Source organism: Aythya marila (genome assembly GCF_965140915.1).
Source record: "Aythya marila genome assembly, chromosome: 24".
Lineage (NCBI taxonomy): Eukaryota > Metazoa > Chordata > Aves > Anseriformes > Anatidae > Aythya > Aythya marila.
The window spans coordinates 2,049,090-2,072,313 of NC_139065.1; the positions used below are offsets into that span (position 1 = coordinate 2,049,090).

The 23,224-nt window shown below is 56.1% G+C and overlaps 1 protein-coding gene across 1 annotated transcript; it reads left to right on the top strand.

The window, feature by feature from the left end:
* The first annotated feature begins 180 nt into the window (after window positions 1–180).
* TAFA3 (TAFA chemokine like family member 3) lies at window positions 181–15,523 on the top strand. The gene is made up of 6 exons (XM_082778592.1): window positions 181–356; window positions 6,601–6,685; window positions 6,816–6,931; window positions 12,647–12,796; window positions 13,290–13,414; window positions 14,586–15,523. The coding sequence occupies exons 3-6, from the start codon at window positions 6,817–6,819 to the stop codon at window positions 14,595–14,597; spliced, it is 402 nt and encodes a 133-aa protein (XP_082634718.1). The 5' UTR covers window positions 181–356; window positions 6,601–6,685; window position 6,816; the 3' UTR covers window positions 14,598–15,523.
* Window positions 15,524–23,224: the final 7,701 nt, after the last annotated feature.

Genomic DNA, 23,224 nt, shown 5'->3' on the forward strand with positions numbered 1-23,224 from the left:
GGGGGCGGGCACGAGCCTTTCCAGCACGGACGGGGCCGGGGGGGTTGGGGGGAGCACCGGCAGCTCCTGCCGGTGCCGGTGCCGGTGCCGGTGGCGGTGGCGGGGCGGCGGCAGGCGGCGCTGCGCCCCTTCGCGCCGGCGCGGGCACCGGGGCCGCCCGGCTCCGCGCCCCGCCGCCCCCGCCGCGCCCAGCCCCGCCGCTCCGAGCCGAGCCGAGCCGAGCCGAGCGCTGCCGCCGCCCGGCGATGCCAGCCGGCCCCCGGCCGAGCGGCCCCGGGTGCAAGCGCTGACGGCGGAGCGCACGGACGGCGGCCATGGGAAGCGGCGGCCCCGGCCCGCACGGACGGCACCGGCAGGTACGTGCGGCACGGCCCGGTATGGCACGGCACGGCACGGTATGGCACGGCCAGAAAGTTGGGGGCGAGCTGCGAGGCCGTCACGGACCGGGGCCGAGCGGCAGCGCCGTCGGGGACCCTCGCCCCTGCCCGCCGCGGAGGGTCCGGGATGCCCGGAGCGGGGCCGCCCCGTCGGGGCCGTCACCGGGGAGCCGGGCCGGGGAAGGCGGCGGTGCCGGGAGCCTTTCCCCGGGGCTGGCCGCGGGGGGCTCGGGCGTCGGGCACCGACCGCGGGGCTCCGGAGGCGGTGGCCGCGTCCCGCGCAGCCCCGGCCGGCCTGGGGGGGGTGCCTGGGGCCGGCCCCGCTCCGTGTCCCGGCGGTGCGGTGATTCTGCCGGACCCGCAGTTTGGGGAGACAAAGCGCTGCCTGGGAGCTGAGGGGTAACAACCGTGCTAAAAAGCATCCTCCTCCTGGAAGGGGAACTCGAGACCAACCACTGCCTTCCCTGGGTGCAAGCTGCCCCTTGCAGCCAAAGCTCTGGGCAGCAGCGGGTGGGATGCGGGTTTGGATCTTCCTCTGCTTTGTTTCTCGCTGGTACAATTCCTTTGGCAGGGGAGGATCTGCTTCTGGCTCCCTGCTGGCTCGGGGGTGCAGGAGGGGAGCTCCTTGCACTGCTGGGGCTGCGAGGGGGGGCACGGGTTGTACCAGCCCCATCCCGGAGGCAGGCAGGAGCGGGTGCGTGCTGCGGCACTGGGCAGGGAGAAGGAGCACCGCTGGACCAGCCGTGCCCTGCTCGTGCCATCCCCATCAGCACGGTGCGAGGCTGGGGGGCCGTCAGCCCCCTGGGACAGCCCGTGGCCGTGTGGGGTGGCCGTGCCCTGGGACAGCCCCACCGGTGCTGGGCACCCACACCCAGAACCCGCACGGGTGAGAAGTGGAGCCTGCCGGGGAAAGTTGAGCTGTCAAGTGCTCTGCCTTCCTCCGCTGACTTGGCTGCTGCTGACCTTGGGCTCCAACACCCCGATGCGTGGCCGTGCTCTGCCAGAGAGAGGTTCCTGGCGCTGGATGAGGCCGAGGTTAGAGCTGTCAGCAGAGCTGACCTTCAGAGCGCCAGCAGCAGCTGGAGGATGGGACTCACCGAGCGAGGGGGCAGCAATCAGGCACGTGCTTGGGCTGAATTAAAGTTAAAAACTCTCCGGCTCACCTTGGCTGGGAAGGAAACGCTGCGGATGCTGGAGGAATGAGGAAGGAGCTGGGAATCAGCCAGCACAGAGGAGAGGAGGGGAGAGCACGCCTGTGGAAGGAGTGCTTTGTGCTCCTGTCAGCTCCCCTGCTGCCTCCCCGCCGGGTTGGCGAGCACGTGCCTGGCGCTGCCCTCGTGGGCACAGCCCTGCCAGGTGCTGGGGCTGTGGGGCCGTGGGGACAGACCCTGCAGGCATACCCAGGGTAAGAGCTAAAGTGAAGGGTACGGAAGGGCTCAGCTCAGCCTGGAGCTCAAGGCGGGCACGCCAGCCCCCTCGTGCTTCCCCCAGCTCTGCAGCTGCAGCCTCAGGAGCTCCAACTTCCCACCCTTGCCTTTAATTAAGCATCATTAGTGCTGTGGAGGGAGTTCGGATGTAGCCTGTCTGCTGGCTGGCTCTGGTAACCCAAAGCTGTGGGTATGAAGGGTGCTGCTGTTGTCAGGCTGTGTCCGGAGCTGGCAGCATCCTGCTTCCAGGGCCCCCGGCCGTGGTCAGGGCTTGCAGCTTGTCCCCAGGATGCTCAGCAGCAGAGGTCAGGGCCCGAACCTCACCGCCTGTGCAGGTCTTGCAGGTCTGAATGTTTCCTCGCCTGCCTGGGACAGAGGATCGTGCTGGTTTTCCCAGCCTTGGGTGAGGAGGGAGTTTGGCCCTCTCTGCCAGAGCTGCCCTGCTGCTTCCCCGCCCGGTTCATGGCTGAGAGCAGAGCCATGACGGAGCCTGTGCCATGCCTTCCCGAGGGACCGTGGAGGTGTCGCGTCGCTTGTCAGGATCTTCTGATGAGGTGTCAGCTTCTCTGGAGGCTCTGCAGCACCTCCACGCTGCCGTGATTGCTGCTGTGCTGCCGGCAGAGCTGCGCCCTGGGCCGAGGGGAGGGCAGCGCCTGTGAGTACGGAGCAGGGCTTGCTTATCCTGGCTCTTTGTCCTGTTCAGAAAAGGGCTCTGGGCTCATCGCTTCCCTCAGTGTGCAGCTGTGTGCTCCTGGCTCTCATCTGTGAGGTGGCCTTCAGGGTAGTTCCAAAATAAAACTGCCCCCACCGACGGGCGGCGTGACAGCTCCTGCAGCACTCACAGAAAGGTTTCTGTGCCTGCTGGACTCTGCAGAGGTTTCCTCTCCAGCCAGGGTGTGGGGCTGCCCAGGGCTCTGTGGAAGCAAAGCGTGCTCCTCTTCTGATGCTCAACAGAAACGCCGAGGTGCCAAGGTGTGCTGAAACAGCAGGAGCACTAAAATAGCATTAAAGAAACTGGAAATCTGTAGGTGTGCGCAAAGGTTGGTGGTGCTAGAGCCGCGGCGGGGAGTTCTTGGGTTAGCTGGCACAGAAACTGCCAGCCTCCCCCACCTTTTTGTTTCTTTTTTTGGGTGGAATTTTGCTAACTCTAATTATCCAGCTCACACGGACCTTGGCAAATAAGGCTCCAGACTCCCCAAACTCAGCGCGTAATTTGGCGTGACAGAGAGTCCCTCATTAGCACCACGGGGCGCCGGGCTGTGCTCCAGCGGAGCTGCGGATGGAGCAGCCCTGGCTGCAGGTCACGGCGTTACGTGCCGCTCTAATGAAGAGGCAGAAGAATTCTCCAGGTTCCACATCCTGCGACTTCTTCGAAGCGATAGCAGTGCTTCAGTGCCAAGATCCCCGTGGCTGCTCATGATTAACTGCTGCGTAGTTCGCTGGCACTCCCTCCTACGTAGCTCTGCGCTGTATTTAACAAACGTGCTAAAAAATTAAAAGAGCTGTGTGAAGGGCTGCGGCGCGAGCCAGGCGGCAGCACTGCGATGCTCGGCAGGGCTGGGGCTCTGCTCGGCCCCAAGAGCCAGGGTGTGCCCCCTCCTCCTGCCCAGGCAGGGGGGCTCCTGCTCCCCTAGGTCTGCTCTGGCCTCGTGTCCCTGGGGTGGAAGTATCTGCTCAAGGGGTTCCCGGTGCCCTCCGCAGCACCCAATTTTGCCAGGCACCATGGACTGAGTGGGGCCGGCCCCACAGCGTGGTGCCAAGGGGTGTGGGAGCAGCGTGCCATGGGGAGGCGGTGGCCCCGTGCCTACACGGGAGGGACACGGAGCTGCACTCGGTTCTGTCACGCTGGCCGTGACCGAGATTTATCTTCTGAGAGGTTCAGGCACTTCCCAGTTCCTCCGGGTCCCAGCTTGGACCAGATAGGTGGAAAACAGCTAACCAAAAATGTTAATGAAAAATATCACAAAATTCCAAACAAAATGGAACAGAGCGGAGAACACCGATATTTTCAATCAAAATTAAGTGCTTTGACATGCCAGAACACCGCTCTTCATTTCAAAATGACATGCCAGGCTGAGAAATTTCAAGTCAGACCAAACATTTGTAGCTGCAGTCTCACGATGATGGAGGTTGATAACTGTCAAAATAGCAATTTCTGCGAAGCTGTGTTTTTCTAAGGGGAATTTGTGCGTGAGCGAGAGCATCAAGTGCCTGTGGCAGTGTGGGGCTGAGGAGCGGAGCCAGCTCTGGTGGCCGCGGGGCTGAGCCCCTGCTGCTGGTGCTCCCGGTGCCTCCGCGTCCCCGCGCTGCTCCCGGTGCCCGCGTGCTCCCCAGGCTGTGCCGCTGCCAGCGCTGTGCCTGCCGCCGTGGCTTCCCCACGAAGAGCAGCGTGGATGGCGTGGGCTGCATTATTGATAAGTCCCTGTTTTATTTATGCTCCCTGGCTGTGGAACACAGCGCAGCCTTCTGAGCTAAAGATAGTTCACGCTGGAAGCGCATCCCTGTCCTGTGCAGGGTGGAGGCGAGCAGAGTGCTGGCTTTTTGGCTCGGCTGAGAAATCCTTGGAGGCCCCACACACCCATGGGATGGCAGCGTGTGGAGATACAGGATGGCACCGTGTCCCCATGGCCGTGATGGTGCTGCCCGGCCTTGCCACCAGAGCAGCTTTTTGCTTTTTCATTGAGGAGCTGGTGCAGGCCTGGAGCTGGTGTCAATATTTACAAGATGGGCTGCGACAACTCCGGAGGGACTGTCGCCGTGCAGAGCGCTGTGTGGAAATGCACGCTCTGAGGAAACCTCCTGCAGATCAGATTCAGCTCACAGCCCTGCCGGAGGTTGCCTAAACACGGCTGTGCACGAGGCCTTGTCACAACAGGGGTTCTCACCCTCAAAGCCAGGCTCATTTGGCCAACGCAGTGGCTCGGTCCGGGCCCGTTTCCAGTCCCTCAGCCCATCCAGGCCCCTGCTTGCCACTGCCTGGCCACCACCAGCTCATCAGCAGCCACATCTCTGGCAGCGCCGAGCGGCTCGTTAGCATTCAGCGCCTCTCCCATGCTGCTCGGGGCAGGCCGCAAGCTGGGAATACAGAGCCGGGAGATAAGGGGGAGAGGATCCAGTGGGATGGGGTGCAGTAGGGTGTCCCTCCCAGCCTGGCCGTGCAGCCCCCTGGGCACAGCCAGGTCCTGTCCATGCCGTGGGTGGCTCCCAGCCCCTGCCCTGCATCGCTCTGGGTGCGGGGTGTGGGTCCCCTTTACTAGCCCTAAATTCTTTTCTAGCCCCAAATGTGTCTTTACCATGATCACTCTTCTTCTGGGAGAACATCAACATTTTTTGCGACACTTTCTGATTTTTTTTTTTTTTTCCCAGCTAGGAAAATCAAAATGGAAAAATATTGTTTTAAATCAGCATTTTGGAATGAAATATTTTTCATTTCGAAATGTCAGTTTAAAAGAGACCAATTCATTTTGAAATGCTTCAAACAAGAAATGCCCTTTACCACCTCGAATCACTTTGTTTTGATTAAAAAAGTCAGTGTTTTCTGTTCTGGCACTTCATTATATGAGAATGTTTCACCATCCCAGCCTGGGCTGGAACAGACACCAATTTAGAAGATGGCTAGAAATTAAAGATTTCTTCTTCCAGCAGCCCCGGCTGGTCCTGATGCCCAGCAGGCTGCGGAGGGGCTGGGGCTGGAGCTGGGCATGATCCCAATCCCAATCCCAGTCCCATTCCCTCAGGGCAGTTTCCCACCTGCATGGTACCCACATCACTCCCGAGCCTCAGCGTTGCTACCTCTCATCTGTGCAGCCTCTCAGCAATAATTGACGATCTGGTGCTGAGCTTTTTGCAGGACAGTTACTTGCCTGGGTCTCTGCTCCCCACCTCCCTCGTCCCTCTCATCCTCCGTGCCCCCCAGCACCATGGGCCAAGGCCAGCGGGCTCCTTTGCCAGCTCCCAGCTGTTTCCAGTGCACGGTGCCCTTGGAGAGGGGCAGCCCTGCCAGGAGCCAGCATCTCGTCCCCTCGGAGCAGCCGGTCACGCTGCACTGCTCCGTGAGCATCCCTGGCAGAGCTGCGCTGCTCCATCAGCGAGATAAGCAGGTGGGCACCAAGTGCCAGCCCTTATTTCGGGGAAGCAGGTGTGCTCAGAGATAACGGTGCAGCTTTGTGCCTCTGTGCTCCTACAAATTTTGTGAGTGTGCTGCAGGAGGAGCGGCCCCAGAAGCTGGCATTGCTGTGGGATGCTGTGGTGGGGCTCCTGGCCCTGCGCTGTGCCTCCCTGAGCTGCTCGGCTCCGCAGCTCCCATATGGGGCTCGTCCCGTGAGCTGGAGGGTGGCTGGTGAGGGCGCGAGGTCCAGCGGTCTGTCCGGTGGTCGGTCGGTCTGTCTGTCTGGCAGCACATGCCCAGCCCGTGGGAGCCAAAACTTGGGTGTCCCCATAAGGGACCCCCTCTGCTGGGAGGAGGAATGGCTCAGGGTTGATTTAGGCTGCCTCTTCCCGCACGCGCTCAGTGTGTGTTTGGTGTTTGTGATCAGCATTAATAACACAACGAGCCGGAGTTTGCTCTCTCAGCAGTAAAAACACGGAACAACTCCTCTGAAGCAGGTGGAGTCACACTGGCGTACAACGGGGCGAGCAGCATCACGGGCTGAGTGACTGGGGACATCCCACTGAGGGTGGGGGGCCCATGGGCCCCTGCCCCAACGCCCCCCATGCCTTGTGTCCTCCCCGGTGCCTGGCTGCACCCCACGGGGACCAGCAGTGCACCCACGCGATGCTTCTCTCTCCCCTTCCAGATGCGCTGATGTCTGCCCCCTGCAAAGACCCCTTCTACCTGCGGCTGGCAGATGCACGGGTGTTAGCGTGAAGCCCCAGTAAGAGGTAAATATCACTCGTCTTCACTGCTGCCGACGTGGCTTTTGCTGTCCCGTGGCCGTGCCCCCGCTGCCCGTCCCCTCCGCAGCCCCCCGTCCTCTGCACACCTCTCTCTCATCTTGTTTTTTTTTGGTAGAATGAGTGAAAGAGACATCCAAAGCTTGAGCAAATGGGTTTTAGTGCTCACTCTCTGCCTTACCACGCTATGGGGAAGACTGACACTGGCCTCCACCCACCACAGAAGCCATTCAGGTAGGGGAAGCGATGTCCGTCCACGCACAACGTGCTCCTGTGCCGCTGTCCCGGGGCCTGGTGGGTGCCACGTGGGGTCCGTGGGGTGATGTGGCCCCATGCAGCCCATACTGGGGTGGGAGGATGAGGTCCCCGGTCACGGCACATCCCGCGTGGCCGAGCTGCTGCACGCCGGGACCCCGGGGTCTGCGCATGTGGGGAGCTCCCGGCCCCGCTCCTGGGACCATAAACCTGAGAGCTGGAGCCGTGCCCTGTAAGTGTCCAGCGTGGGTTATTTAAAAGCTGCTGTTCGGTGAGCCCGGCTGCTCTGTGGAGCTGGGAAGCAAAGCTCTTCGTGTCCGTATTTCCAGGTTATTACCTTATTAGACGGCATTCAAGGGTTAATTTGAAAACAGTTGTGCTGCTGCCTGACCCCACACCTAACCCTGTCCTATTTCTGTCATTTTTCCCTGACAGTTAAAGCACTTCTAATCCTATAATCCCCATCCTCATTGCTTAAAACCAAAACATATCTTCCAGAGTGACTCCATCAACCAGCTAGTCAGCAGTCACCTGCTTTGCCCTCATCCCAACCGCAGGTGCATGAAAAGATAAAATTCCTCAGTCACCTCTGGGATTACTCCTTGGCCCCAGCTCAGGACTCCCCAGGTGCTGGCAGGTGACCTGCAGGACCCGGGTGGGATCCTACCTGCCCCGAAGTGGAGCCGTTACCAAAAACACTGCCCCCCGTTACCAAAAACGCTGCCCTGGGGCATCGCCCCCGTGGGGTGTTTGCATCGGAGCGACTCCGGAGCGACTCAGGTGCTGTGCTCCCTTCCAGCAGAGCGAGAACCTGGGCACGAGCACTCAACCCCAACACCCAGCCCCGTTTCCCCGCAGCCAGGAGCAGTGTGCAGGGACGGGTGCTTCCTGGGGGAAGAGGCAGGCCTGGAATTAATAAAGCCATGACTCACCGAGGTTTAAAAGTGCAAATGCCCCAGTGTATTTGTGGGGTGTGAATTCTGTATAAATCTCTCTCCGTATGTGAGGAGACGCCGCTTATGTATTCATGTGTTCGCAGGCAGAGGGCTGGGGATTTTTCACTTGCAAAGACTTATCCACAGCGGACCAAATCTTGTTCTTCTTATTCAAGCAAATTCTAACCCACAGCAAAGAGGGCGTAATAGGAGCAAATACTTAAAAGTTTGACCTCGCTCTGTGTCTATGTATTAGCAAGGTTTCTGCCTGTACATCCTGCATTTTTGGCTACTTGTGTGCTTGCTCTGACTGCTTCTTGCTTTCCTGGGCTGAGTTTCTGTCTGTTTGAAGCAGGAATTGTTAGTCTGCTTCTTGTGGTTCGTGGGATTCATTTCCCTCTTACCTGTCCTGTGTTTTTTTCTTCATTTAGGTCATTTTTTTGGTAAAGGTTATATTGGGAATGCACATTTATGAGGTTGCATTCTTAGTTGCAATGACATTTTTCTCCTGGGAAGCCCTCGTTGTGTTTCTGCACCTGGAGTTGGAGTGGTGAGGTGAGATGAGGCTGCTTCCCTGCACCCCGCAAACCCTAGGGTCAGAGGTGCTGATGGATGGACAGAGGGATGGACACATCCAGTGCTTTTGGCCACGTATAGTGTTGTGTTTAGTCACAGGTGTGGCACCTGAAAATGAAAAAAATTGCAGAAGGAAATACGCAATCATGAAAATATAGCCATAGCTCAGAGCCTTCAAGCTCATGAATTTCTCTAAAGGAAAGAATGTGTGCAGAGCTTCTTTGTTAGCCTTTCAGGAAAACAATGCATTTTAAGCATCTGGCTTTGGAAATAAGGTCTGATCACTTATGTTCACCTCACATGTGGAGAATGCTAATGTGTGCTAATGTGTCAGAGCAGAGCAGTGTCCCGGTGTATGTGGTTGCATTTAAATAGCCACGTGAACCATGCGCAGAGACTAAGTTGTTTGGAAATGGAAAAGGAGACTCCTCGGTGAAGAATGATTCACCAGCAATTTAATCCCACATAAAACTTGGTGAGCTTTATGTGACGAGCAAGCCTCGCTGGTCTACATACAGCTCCCAGAGGTGGCCCCAGCACCTTCAGATAAGCCCCTTCATGCTGATAAGCACAGTGCCATTTTGCCTTCCTCCACATTCATCACTCAACGCAGGGCAGAAGTAAGGACCTGGTCAGCTGGGACTAGCTTTCAGGAGATGAGGTTCTCTAACTGAAAGGAGAGCTCCGATTTCTGATATCTTCAGAGATTTACTGGCCAGCATATTGCTGCTTCGAGCGAGGACAGCAGCTAAGTGGCTTTTATTTGTGAGGTGCTTCTGCAAGCTTCCCTCTTGTGTGGGGAGATGTTGGTATCCCCCTCATGCACAGCCTTTAAATCGAGCTGGGATTTTTTCCTTAGCCATCTTCTCTAGAAGCTGCAGCTGGTGCCCCTGCTGTGGAGGGAGATGCTGCGCGGTGGTGGCCGTGTCCCCCGGCTGCAGCGTGCCCAAGTTGATTTCTCGTGTGTAAGCACAATCCCAGCTGCTCTCCATGCACCCCGTGCATCTGTTTTCCTGTTTGCAGATCTGGATAAGCAGTTCCTGGGTGTGTGTGCACTTGCACGTGCCACGGAGGGGAGGGGAGTATGATCTGAAGTTTTGATATGACGAGGTAGTAAAAAAAAAATCTCAGCAGACGTGCAGTGATAATGAGCAATAAAAACAGGCCCGCTTCTCTCCAAAAGCTTTTTAAATAATGCATGCATCTAAGGCAGGAGTGATTTTTAAGCCTTTAATTATTTAGGGAATATTAGCAGTGGGGTTGTCGCCACGCAGGGCCGTCTGTGGGCACTCGGCCCCAGGCTGTGCCATCCGTGCACCGAGGGCACCAGGACCCCGCTGCCCTCCCGGCCCCTGCCCAGTGCCCCCGTGCCTTGCAGCCCTCCCGAGGGTTTAAGGGCATTGCTCTGCCCTTCTGGACACTGAGGGTTTGGGCTCTGCCCAGCGCTTACACTGCACTTGATTTCATTTTGCAACTTCCCACCAGCGAGCAGATATTTTACACCGAACATGTGGAGCGGTGCCCACAGCTCGCTGAGACAAAGTGTGTCATTCCAGGTTGTGCCATAAAAAACATGTTCTGCCGCTCACTTAAAGGTCAGCCAGAGTAGGACAGCATTTTTATTTTATTTTTACATGCTGGATTCAAAAGCCTTGTGCTTTTACAATGCCTTTATGGTTCTGTGAGATAAGAGGTTCTTAAAGGGCTCCAGGGGGGGAGCAGCAGTTAAATGGGAGGGAGAAGCGTGCCAGCAGCTCTGGAGCTTGTCCCAGGCTCTCTGGGGTTTCCTGCACTTGGTGTTAAACACACCACCGGGCCTGCATTTTTCAGCCCTATCTGCTCCAAAGTTCCCTGCTGCTTGGCAAGAGAAGCCCTGCAGGGAGCCCGGGAGCAGCGGTCGCTCTCCTGTGCCTGTGCTCAAATTCTCAGCGATTCCTTCGCACACCTTGCAGCCCTCACAAACCTCGGCCTGCTCAGTGAGGGGTCCACAGGAGAACAGTGAGCCCTTGGGGCCCGTGTAGAGCTCAGGGAGCTGAGACATGTCACGGTGCTGGGGGGCTCTGCCCGGCTCCCCTGGGGCATCCCCCAGCTGCCCTGAGAGCATCCCCTGTCTGCCTGGGGCCTTGCCTTCCCCAGTCCATGTGCCAGGGCAGGAGGCAGGGGTGTTACAGGGGTGTTACAGCAAGGAGGGTGATGGAGGTGGCCGTGTCCGTCTGTCTGGGGGGAGCTCAGTGTCCGTGGGCTCCTGGACAGCCCCTGGTGTGCGGGGTGGGCTGCGGGTGCCGTGCTACAGCCAGGCAGCCGCGGTGCTGCTGGAGAGGCTGGCTTCCCTTTATCTCCCCGCTGCACCTTTTTGAGGAAATTAAAAGGGTTTTGGCTTGTTAGTGAACTCCTATTGAATGGCTGTAATGAGCGATTTCTCAGTTCTGCCCAGCTCTCCCTCTGCTGAGCCTTTTCAAATTAGCTGAAAACAAGAGGCTGGGAGCTGTGCAGGAGGGGCAGCGGGGTCGGGGACAAGCTGTGGTAACGAAGCTCTGCAGGGAGGGAGGCTGCAAAAAAAGTCAAGCCTCCAAACACGTGTGAGAACCCAAGTTGGAGGGTAAGAAATGCTGGGTTTGGGCCGGGGGACGTGGGTCGTGGTGTGCGGGGCAGTGAGTGACTGCGTGGGGCTGCCCAGGGCATGGAGGGGTCAGGCAGCCAAACCCAGGCACCTCTGCTCATTCCTCGGTGCCTGGAAAATCCCATTCACCACAAAAACAAAGCAAAGCGTGGTCACGTTTATTCTGTAATGGGTTGCTTTCCTTTTCACTTTCAGCAAAGTCTATCATTTCTGCATACAGAGAGTGGAAATCGTCATTAAAACTGAATTATGATGGCATTTAAAAGGGAGGATAAAATGTATGGCCAGAGATGCTATTACAGAATACTTCCAGGATAGGTAATTGTGTAATTATTATGGGCAGAAATGAAAGTGATGGTTCATTAAAAGAAAATGACCATGAAATAACAATAAATAAAGGCAAATAATTGCACAGTCTGCCTTGCCCGCGTGCCGGTGGGCGCAGGGCGTGTGGGTCTGCAGGTCCCGGCCGGGGGCTCTGTGGCACAGCCGGGCCCAGCCAGCACCCACGGGGGCTGCACTCGGGTCATGTTCACAGCAGGAGGTGAGATCTGCGAGCAGAGGGGCTTCCCCAAGCCCCCCACCCTGCTGGAGGCTCCCTGGGGCTCCCCATGCCCTGGGAGGCAGCAGGGGACGAGCTCCTGTCCCCAAGCCGAGGGCAGGCAGCCAGGAGGGCGATGTGACCCGTGCTTGCAGGGGACAGCACGCTGCAGGGATGTGGCCTCCTTCCCCCCCTCGCTGCTTGTAGCACGGGGGTGTCTGGGCACGCAGCTCTGAGCCTGCTCCTCCGGTGCTCATTAACCGGGGCCTGCCGGGATCACTCGCGCTCAGGTCATGGGAATAAAGCCTATCCAGCCCCGTTTGGCTAATTTGTATTGTGCTTGTGTGGGCCATTACCCGGCGAACTTCATTGATTTGCGATGCTAACTAGCTTCTAAACCCAGATCCCAGAGGTGATAAGCCAGCACATTAGTTTTCTTTCTTCCTTAATATTTTAATGGCACGGGGAAGGGGGGAGCAGCAGAACAGCCCGGGTTTCTGATGAACAGCGTGACATTTCTGTGTCGCTGCAGGCTGCAAGCACAGACCTGGCTCTCCCTCCTCCATCCCAAGGGTGGTGCATGACAGCGAGGCAGGGCGGCGTGTTCAGCTGCGGGGCTGGGGGTGGTGTTCCTCTGCTGGAACCCAAGGCGACACGGCGTGCCATCCCCCCCTTGTAGCAAAGCCTGCAGCTCGTTATCGGCCCCAGTTAATTAATGCGCTCGTTTGTTTCAATAAGGCTTTTGGCTGGGCCATGCAAAACAGCTACTCATTTTGCTTGGTGGGATGGGAGTGCGAGCTGTAGGTCTGGGAGCTCATACACAGGGGTCTGGAGCAGGACCAGTGCTTCCCCTTACGGGTGGGCTGGGGAACTGTGGCACCAAAACCTGCACCTGCGGCAGCCCTGGGGAGCCCCCCCTGGGGTCAGGGCAGCACAGCCCATCCCTCAGTCGTAGCACGTGTTGGGGGGCTGTGGCCATATCCCCCTGTGACATGGTGATGTGGCTGTTTCCCCTCCTGCAGTACACATCGAGCCCGGCACCTGCGAGGTCATCGCGGCTCACAGGTGCTGCAATAAGAACAAGATCGAGGAGCGCTCCCAGACAGTGAAGTGCTCCTGCTTCCCGGGGCAGGTGGCAGGGACGACAAGGGCGGCCCCATCCTGCGTGGACGGTGAGTACCGTGGCCAGCAGCGCCTTCCTGGTAGCGGGGGGTTTCTGCCTGCTTCAGCCTATCCCGGGACCAACTCGGTCCCACCGCCTGCTGTAGTGAAGCAGAGGGCACAGGGAGGTGTTTTGGGGGGACGTTCCCCTGGCCCAGCTGCGGTTGCAGGGAATGGGGCTGCTTCCCCTGCTCGTTTGGGAATGAGGACAGGGCTGATGTTTTGTCTCTTACTGGGGACGGTGATAGCCAGTGCGATGCTTTGAAGGCAGCTGGATCAAAAGCAGCCCCCATTAGGAGGGGCAGAGCCGTGCAGAGCCAGCCCAGTGGCACAGACCCCAAACTGTCCATCCCCAAAGGATGCGGCTCCTGCATGGCCTGACCCACACGGGGCCTGGACCTGCCGGCTGTGCTGTGTGGGGACGTGTGTCCCATGGCACCCCCAAACCATCCCCTCGCGTGGTGAGCCCAAACCAGGCCGCGCTGACGGCCCCTCTCGTGCCAGCCTCCATCGTGCTGCAGAAGTGGTGGTGCCAGATGGAGCCCTGCCTCGACGGGGAGGAGTGCAAGGTCCTGCCCGACCTCTCAGGCTGGAGCTGCAGCAGCGGCAACAAAGTGAAGACGACCAAGGTACGTCCGTGTCGCAGGGGCAGTCCCGTGGCCATCTCCCAAAACACCTGGGGAAGCGTCCCTGGAGTTGGCGGGGGGACGGGGCCGCGCTTCTCCTGGGTACGGGCACACCAAGGCCTGCAGAGGGACAGGGCGAGCTCACCCATAGCGGTAACCCCGTGTCGGTCCTGTCGCTTTGCCCATCCAAAACCCCTTGGGTGCGTGGCTCAGCCCCAGAGGCCATGCAGGGTCTCTTGGCCCCGAGCCCCTGGGGCCGGGGCTGCTCCACGTGGCCCCCCGTCCGCCTGCACGCCCCGTCTGCGGCAGTCAGCTGTGACAGAGAGCTACATGATTATTATTTTCATGGCTTGCTGAATGCCCCAAAGAACAAGGTATAATTAAAATTTTATCAAACTCATTAGTAATTACACACATGTCATGGTTAATCAGTTGCATAATTTTGTAATCATTGTTCGTATAGTCGAGTGTAATTATTCCTTATGCTTTAGCTTTTCTCACCCCACATCCCCTGCCGTAAAATTATCGTATTAAAAAAGTGATGTGGGAGTTTTTTTTCATTATTGCTATTATTTTGGAGCACAAAAAGCACTTTCCTGCTCAAGTGTTTTTGTGGATGTCTGAGAAGGTTGCTCTGGCCTGGGCACCTTTGACTGACCAGTAATTGCAGTGTGACTTTTAGCTCTTTGTCTTTTCCCCTTCTTTGTACTATTTATTTGTTTTTCTCAGCTGCTAACTGAGCCCGAAGCCTGCCTGTGCAGACAGACCCCAAAGTGGGAGCTGTCACCAGAGCAAGGGGCTTGAAAATAATTCATGAGCTGAACTTTGAAACAACCACCCTGTCAAACACAAAGAGCAATTCACATTTGCACCCGCTGAGGCTGCTCACGTAATTCCTGCATCCAGCATCAGCCGGTGCGTTAGGTCAACTGCCCACTGCCAACAAATTGACCATTCCCATTAGCAAAGACAACACCAAAAAAAACAGTTCTTCAAGAAAAGTGTTTCAAACACGAAAAGAGAGAGGCACATGTCCCCCGTGGGTAATCTGCTGCTGGGGGAGGTGGGATGTGGCCTCTGGAGACCCCATCACAGACCTTGCTCTTGGTGTCACCAAGGTGCCACAAAGCAGCCGGGGGCTGGCACCAGCCCGACACGTCCCCTCTGCCCACAGGTCACCCGATAGCACCCCTGCGGGGGTCCCTGCTGCATCGCCCGTGCCGTGCCCGTGCCGTGCCCAGGGGCAGCGTGCTGTGGTGCTCCCGTCCTGCGTCCCGTGCCGCCGTCGGACCATGCCAGGTACGGGTTTGGAGCAACTGCTGCCACCCAGCTTCCCGTCCGGCTGCAAGAATGGGGCCCGAAGGCAGCTGCAAGATTCCTGCTGCTCCACGGCCCCCTTCTCCCCCATGGACGTGCTCACCGACCAAGGAATGGGCTCATTCTCCCATCCTCTTAAATAAAATGCTCCGATCACGTAAGAGCTGTTGATGGTTACAAAGACAAACAACGGTCCCCCAAACCAGGCTTTAATCTCAGCTAAAATAGCGAAAATCATTGCTGCAGGAGTCACAGGAGTTATCCCATCTCCAGGATCCCAAATCAGGGTCACCACCAGGAGCTCAGAGGCTGGTTGTGGCACGGTGCTGGCCCTGCAGCGGCTGCAGCCCCGGCGTGGCTGGCGCCGTCCGACACCTCCGGCACCGGAGATGGTAAAAGTGTTTCCGTGGAGCATGCTGCTGGTTTTTCCTTCCTCTGTAATTGCATTAATCAGGCTGCCAGTTTAATATCAGTTCCCCCAGTGCACGTCCCAGGCACCAAATTACTGCTCATGTCCGCAATCAGTCCCAGAAGGAAGGGAGGGGGGATCCCCTCCTGTCTGCGGGGCCAGTCACGCCGGCCGTGGCGCAAAGCTGTCCGGAGCCCAGCTCAAGCCAGGCGTCGTTGTATTGATCCAACCCAATGACACGTGCACCCTGCTCGGCCTCCAGGACATGCTGTGTCCCCGGCCCTGCAGCTGGGGGGCACCGGGGGCCCCGTGGTGCCACTGCCGGGCTGGCCACGGGGGCGTTTCGGTGACGGGGCACGCCGTACCTGCTGCAGACGCGATGTAAATACCAGACTGTGGAAATAATTAAATTCATTTTAATCTCCGCAAAAGAGCTTTTCATTCCAAGGCAGAGGGGGCTGCAGGAGCACTTTTCTCACCACCCACAGGAAAGGTGGGGTGGGGGGGAGGTCAGGGGGCTCTGGCCTCACCTCGCCGTTCTCCCTGGTGCCAGCTCCAAGCCCGGTGCTGCCTGGGGTCTGCACGGCACCGCTTCGAGCTGTGGGTCCTTCTGCTGAGCATGGGTGGCATTGCCAGGGGCAGCCTGATCCTTGTGGGGACGTGGAGCCCTGTTCTTATCCCCTGGCTGCCCTATACCCATCCCACAGTGGGGTCCATGCGGAGCCACCTGGCTGCCGCAGCCCTGGCCAGCCTCATTACTCATGCAAGTACCTAATCCTCCAGCTCAATAAAAATCTTTGGGCTGCGACTTACGCTCTCTAATTGCACGTTGCATTAAGGAGGCTTAGTCTTCCACGTAGCCGACCCGCAGCGGAACAGTTTGGGCTGTGCGCAGTGGGCTGCTTCTCGTCCCGACTGCGCTGGTGTTGGGATGAGTTCTCCTGTGCCTCTCCATTTCAGCACACCAGGATCTGACCAGAGCCGACCCCTCCGCTCCCGCTCCGGTGTCACAGCCAGGACGTGCTGCCTGCACCATGAGAACCCTTATTCTGCTTCAAGCCCCGCGCGATTCCTCTGTTACCAGCAAAGGGCTCGCGTGTTTTGTCAGCAGCTTCTGGGCTGAGGGGCAGCAGGGCGATGCTGGTGCACGGGCGAGCGCTGCAGGAGCAGGACATGGCAGCTCCTGGAGGAGGGACGCACAGCGGAGCCTCCATCCCTGCAGAAACGGAGCTGAGAGGACGCAGGAACGACGCCAGCAGCTTTGTGTGCCCCCAGCCGCAGAGCCACACCTGGGACATCTTGTCTGCTAAAAACAGCAAAGGGAGGGTGGAAAAAAAAAAAAAAAAAAAAAAAAAAAAGCAAACTCAGAATAACCAGCAAGAGGTTCCCGGTGTCCTGGGCAGCCGACACCATTGGGGGGTGGGGAGCAGCTGGTCTGTGTCCCTCTGTGCTTTCAGGCTCGATCCAGCTGGCTGGAAAATGGCATTTCATTGCTGTCCTCAGCTTCTGTGGGTGCGGAGGGGCTTCTTCTGACTGCTCCTTGCTCTGCCCTTTGCAGCTGCTAATGGAGCTGGAAGTTTTAATTGATTCTCCTCCTCCGGTCAGGCACTGACTTCACTGTCTGCACAAGCACGGAGCGTGCCCTCGGGTCTGCTCCCGATGTTTCCCTGGCATTATTATTCCTTGCTGCAGTTACTGCTGCCAAGGCTTTTAGGACTAGTCTGTGTGCGAGTGAATTCTGGTAAGGGACATTTAAGCAGAGAGATGCCAGAAGTGCATGAACGCAGAGCAGGCCTGGAAGGCAGCAGCAGGCGGAGGCTCGCTGAGGCCATGGAGCTCGTTAGACCCCTTGAAAAGCCCCATTGAGCACTGGTCCTGCAGCCCTGTGGGTGCTGGCATTACGGCTGCAGCATGCATGAGCTGCAAAGGGTGTGCAAACTGCACTGCCCTCCAAGCAGATCTCCAGTGCATTGGCTCCATTTTGAAGGCAGCTCTTCAGCCACAAATGAGCTGCACCTGGAAATGCCCACATGCCCGTCTCCAGCCAGACCTGCAGCTGCTCCCTATTAGTGCAAACGATCTCTGGGCTCTCGGGCTGGTGAGCGCTGGTTTAATGCCTGCCTCACTCCAATATTGAAAGCAGCCCACGTGAGGGAAAGAAAAATGTCTGTTCTGGCCAGCAGAGGCTAATGAGCTCATAGCAATCCTAAAATGATTGAGCATTAAGGTCTCCAGGACTGGCTTTGTTGAGCACATCCCGCACCCCATCCCCACTGCCCCTGTCCCCCCTCCCCGGGTCAGGCTGGATTTGTACAGCCCCCACCTGGAGGCTGCCCCCTGCCCAAAGCCCCACCTGCCAAATGCTCGGTGGGAGGCTGTTATTTGTGATAACAAACACAACTTCCCTCCGTCAGCTGCTGGGAGCATCCCTGCTTGGCTAAGCGTAATTGTAGTGAGCCCGTTCCAGTAAGGATCCACTCTGCACAAGCACCGAGCGTGACACCTACATGGATACAGAAACCTTTTATTGCCCGCGTAATAGCCACCCATAGCACTGATTTTTCACTTACTGCAATACATGGCTTAGGGAATAAATAGCCCCTTGGTGTCTCCGCTGAGTGCTGACCTTGCCTGTTGGGTACCACTGTCAAAGCAAAGTATACAAATACTGAGAATCACCAGCTCCCCTCCTGACAGGTAAGTGCCTCCAAGAGGGAGCTGCAGCAGCTCTTCCATCTCCCTGCTCTCAGGGAGGGTCCCAGGAGCAGCAGCACAGCCAAACCCAAGCTGAGCGTGGCCTTACCAAGCAGTGTGTGAGCCACCGGGGGAGTTTGTGCTGCCGAGGTCTGTAAGTCACCGGAGGGGCCGTTAGTCACTGAAACCCATCTCAGTTAAGGTGCTTTCAATATCATCTCCCTGGGTATTATAATTATGCCCCATTCAATTAGTCTTCAGGGAAAAAAAAAAATATAGCCCTTTGTATTAAGGTTTGGCGGAGAATTATTACAGGGTGAATTAAAAGACTAGGATCCCGTTTTACTTCACAATAATAAAGGCATAATGTATAAAATACCAAAAATTACAAGCTGATTAAATTTAGAGCTGTGCTAGGTGGTGAAATGAAAGGTAAAATGAGACCCTTAGAGCAGCTACGACGTGCAGTACGAGGGGGTGTATTATCTGAGAAATAAGATGGAAACATAATTAACCATCCAGCATTACGCTGAGAGATGGAAAATTGAAATGGGAGAAAAAATTAGGTGAAATTGCAGAGCAGGCTCATTTATTTCGGCTTTATAAATCAGCGCTACCTGTCAGCAGCAGCGCGGGGCTGCTCGGAGCAGGAGCTGTCCGAGGGATGCCGCGGCGGGGAGCTCGTGGCGGGGAGCTCACCCCACCCGGCGTGGTGCCCCCAGGGAACTGCACGACTGCCCCGGTGCCTCTGCCTCCTGCAGCCCCTGGTGAGTGATGGCTGAGGCTGCTCTGTGCCCGGCCAGGGCCTGTCCCCTTCCCAAAATTGGTTTGCTTTCCCCCAGGTTTTGCCGCTGCCGCTGTTGCCACCCTTGTTACTCCTGCCAGCATCGCTCCCTCTGTCACCTCTCCAAAGACTTGCCTTCGGTGGCCTCTTGCAACGATGAGTTCAACAGCCCAATTTAGGGCTGGAGGAACATTTTCTTTTACTGCCTTTAAATTTCTTCCTTTCAGACTTAATTGGATCTCTTTTCCTTGTAGCAGGAAGAGAGAAGTAACCTCTGCCACCTCCATCCCACTGCTGCCATTCAGTTTGCTCCTGCCTGGCCACTTGGTTTATTGCTGCTTTTACAATGGATTCAAACAAGGACAAGAAAAAGTTTTGTCTTTTCCAGAAGCCACAAGATTTTTGCTAGAATCACAGCAGCTACAGAAAGATTCGCCGTGCAGCTCCAGTGCCGTGTTTAGGAATGCAGGAAACCAGCCGGCGTATCAGACCCGGAGCAGTGCGCCTCGTCCTGCTGCCAGGGGAAGGCACGCGCAGCGGCGTCGGCACTGGTGCGTGTTTGCACGTGTACCTGAGGCTTAATATTTTAAATAGCTTAAAGTTTGCTAGCATCTCTTGCTAAGAAACTGGGTACATTTTTCCCTCTGTTGTGCCCAGGAGCAGGCGCAGCCCTGTTGGAGTGAGGCCGTGCCTGTGCCCCTGCCTAGGGCAAGGCAGAGGCAGCCCCAACCCCGCTCCTGGCACAGCCCTGCTGCAGGCACCCTCCTATCACCCATGCTGCGACTTAGTAAAAGTGCAACTGCCCAGTGTTTGCTCTGGTTAATAAACGGTGATGGCGTTGTTTGAAGCATTAGATGGCTCTGCCAAAAAAATGCAGCCTCATGTTTTATTCAAACGTGCATTTGTGGGGATGTTCTTAAGGGAGTGAATAAAATATTAATTTGGATGTTATGGGCTAATAAAAGCGGAGCCAGGGCGCAGCCCACGCTGCCGGCACAGACCCTCTCCAGCTCTGGATTGCCCAGCACGTTTGGAAGTGCTGGCAGCTCTGCCACCCCCAGGCCAAATGCGTGCAGGGCTGGGGAGGGCTGCATGGGCACCAGCTCGCTCTGGGCAGACTATTTACTGATGGGATCAGGGATTAAAGTATATTCTCATTTCTATAAAGTGATTTCTAACCTTGTTCTCCTGCTGGGAAGGCTGCAGTGGCTGGAGCAGAAACGGCACCGTTGGCTTGTGCAAAGCAGCAAGGGAGAATGCAATTTAATTTGAGCATTTCCCAGCTTGTTGTTAATCTCCCGATTTACTGCTGGTATTTGATTTCTGTAGCATTACTTCATGATAAAGGGATTAGCCAGGACCATAGGTCTGGTCTTTGATGCTCATCTGCTGGGGATTACTGAGAAATTTTGTAGTTAGTTAATGGGTCAAATAAGTAAAAAATGAAAATATGTGTATAATTTCGTTGACATTTGCAGGACCGCATTAAATCCATGATCTAGCACTTGCTCTCCTGGCCCATTTGGCATCCCCTGCCCCCATCTCATGAGGTCCTGATCCTTTAACTCCATGTCCAGAGCCCCAGAGCCGTAAAGCAAGAGCTGCTCTGCTGAAAGCATCCCCAGCTGCCTGGCTGCTGCTCTGGCACGCTCCTGCCTGCGGGGCCAGAGCCACTGAAAGATGCTCCTGGGAGAAGTGGTCTTTGCCAAGTGTGGAGGAGAATCTCCCTTCTCCAGCAGAAGGGTTTTTCCAGTTTTAATCCAGGCCAGCAGCCTGGGCAGCCACTGGGCACGATGCCCCTACCTGGAAGGGCAAGCACACAGCCACGGTCCTGCTGAGCCTCCAGAAGTGTTTCATGAGCAGGGAGACACAGAATTGATTCATTGGTAACAGGGTGAGCTGCACAGAGCCAGCACCGAGTGACGATCCAATTAAACACTCGTCGATGCTTTCGTATTAGTGGGCGCTAAGTCAATCAATTATTTAAATAGCACGGGAATGATGTCCTGTGATAATTAAAGGGGCTGAAATCATGTTGCGTTAGCAACAATAATAAATATTATGGATACTCAGTTCTTTTAAAAAAATAAATGATTTCCTGAGATCTGAAATCATTCCAGGAGTTGCAAGGCTGAGGGGATATGAATATGGATCAGCGGGATTATTACACATACCAGCACCAAGGGACAAAATTAGAGAGTGTTTAAAATTCTCTGCAAAGACAAAATGTAGAATCTGAAAACTTTTGCAATCATTTATAATAATGAAATTTTGATTAGAAAGCCAGAATCATGCATAAATTACTGCACCAGCCTTCAGGGCCAAACAGCAGCACAGGCGCAGTGGGTCCGCAGGACACGCTCTGGCTGGGGCCGGCACATGCAGGGGAAGGAAGCCTTCTCCGGGTATTTTCTGCTCTTCCATAGCAGAGAAAACAGTATATAAATTATTTAAACAGGCAGAAGATAATTAACACTAATCAATCTGGATTCTGCCCAGGTTATAGCTCTGCAAGAGCATTAATCTTACTAATTACTTAATATCACTAACACAGATTTCAGTGAGTTCAACAATGCATTCAGTGAATTCAGCTTTGAGTAATAGATGTAAAGTGATTGATTTTGAATTGAAAAGCCCCTCGGTACCACAAATCTGACCATTTTATTAATCAAATTATCACTTTTAGGTCATCCAGGAAGGAGCAGCTCAGTCTTGCAGGAAAATATTTCATTACACTGATGGGTTATTCCTGCATTACATTAGAGACTGTTATTTCAAGAACATAAAGAAGAAATTAGACCAAATTAACAATATCTCTGAGAACTTAGATTACAGGGTGAGCACTGAGGTTAAAAGCATCGGTCTGACCCATGAAATCTGAGCTCACATCTCGCTCCGTGGTGCATCCAGAGGGTTTGGGCAGGGGCTGCCAGGCACGTGGGCCAGCAGCACGAGCCCTCGGCAGCGCTGCCCCAGATGCCGTTGGCGGTGCCTGTGCTTGCACACAACGCCCAGCATGTGCCAGGCTTTAGTTGGTGCCATCTGGCCTGAAAGAGGCTTCTGAGCAATTGAGGTCATTGCGGATATTTACAGCCCCAGCGGGCCCCGACGGCTGCCGAGCAGGCAGAGGCACTGCGAGCTGTGAGGCTCGAGGGTTTTTGTGCCAGCTCTGCCCTGCACCCCTCGCATATGGCACAGGAGCTGCACCCATCCTGCTCGCCCCCTCCTGATACCTGCCCGTGACAGTGAGGGGTGTTCGGGGCTAGTCATGGTGTTGCCATCCGCAATCCGGTGGGTTGGGAGCACGGGGACCCAGTGCACACCGGGCTGCGTCAGCGCCTCCCACCCCCAGCTGCTGTCTCCGAAGCCACCAGGCAGCGCAGTCTGTTACGTTTCAGCCTTTCCGCTGTGCAAGGCACAGAAACCAAGAGAAATGAAAAGGTGAGAATGCATTATTGATTAATTACTTAGTCATCTCCTGGCTGTTATTGAGCACAGCTGTGACTTTGACAAATTGCTCCTCAATTTTTGTGACTGATGTGCGATTTGAATAACGCAGTTTTACGAGGCTCCTGTTAGAGGGTGACGTGGAGTGTGAGCCGGTGTCTTGCAAAAGGCGACGGTGTCATGTTCCAGTAATTGATGGCATTTGCAAGTGGTTGGCCAAAAAATAATTAAGCAGTGTGATATTTTGTTTGAAAGGAACTTTGGGTTAATTAATTAGTTGAGCTGACGCTGGGATATCAGCTTTTTATTGTCATATTGACAAGTGAGCTGCTGCCATCGCCACATGGTGTCGGACCAAAGACTGGGCCAGGGGACACCGATTCTGTCCCCAAGGTTCCCTCAGGACAGCCGGCTCTCTGCAGGCTGAAGCTGCTCCCACGGAAGGCGCCGTGTGGCCGTGCCATCCGGCCGATGTTGGGCTTTGGCTCCCCGCTTTCCCTTTGGACCAAGAACCTCGCACAGCGAAGCACGGGAGGCACACGCAGCGCAAACCTGCAGTTTCTAAAAGGAAACGCAGTAAAAATCCTTTGCAGGAAATTGGAAGATTAACCACCTGTGGATGCTGTGCCTGGTGGCCCTCACCCTCAGCGCTGGTCATTTTATCATTAAATCCCGAGCAGTTAGCAGGGAAGAGCAGGACAGCAGGGCCCATCTTGGCCAGGCTGTCTCCAACAAACAGCATCTGGGAAAACAGGGAACGTTCGATGCTGCAATAGGCCATTCCCGTAGACCAGAAGGCAAGTGGCCTCATAAAGAAGGATTTCACACTATTTAAACAATAAAACCCCTGCTGGTTGCCTGGGGAAAAGAGCATTTACCACAAAAAAACTGCGATTTGAAAATAGTCACTGCCAGCACTGTCCCAGTAAAGGCTCATAGCAGGGGGAGAAGCCATATGAGCCAGTGCAATAAAAGCCACTTCGTGGAAATTAATTACTTGTCTGAAGTCCATCACAGTCAAGTGTCCGCTAGCACTGACAGCCATCTGGGTGCACCAGGAGAGCCACACAGAGGAACTGGCTGGGGGCATGGAGGGTGCTGAGCGCTGGCCCCCAGCCCCACCAGCCCCCAGCCCCACCACCCCGAGCTGCTGGGCAGGCAG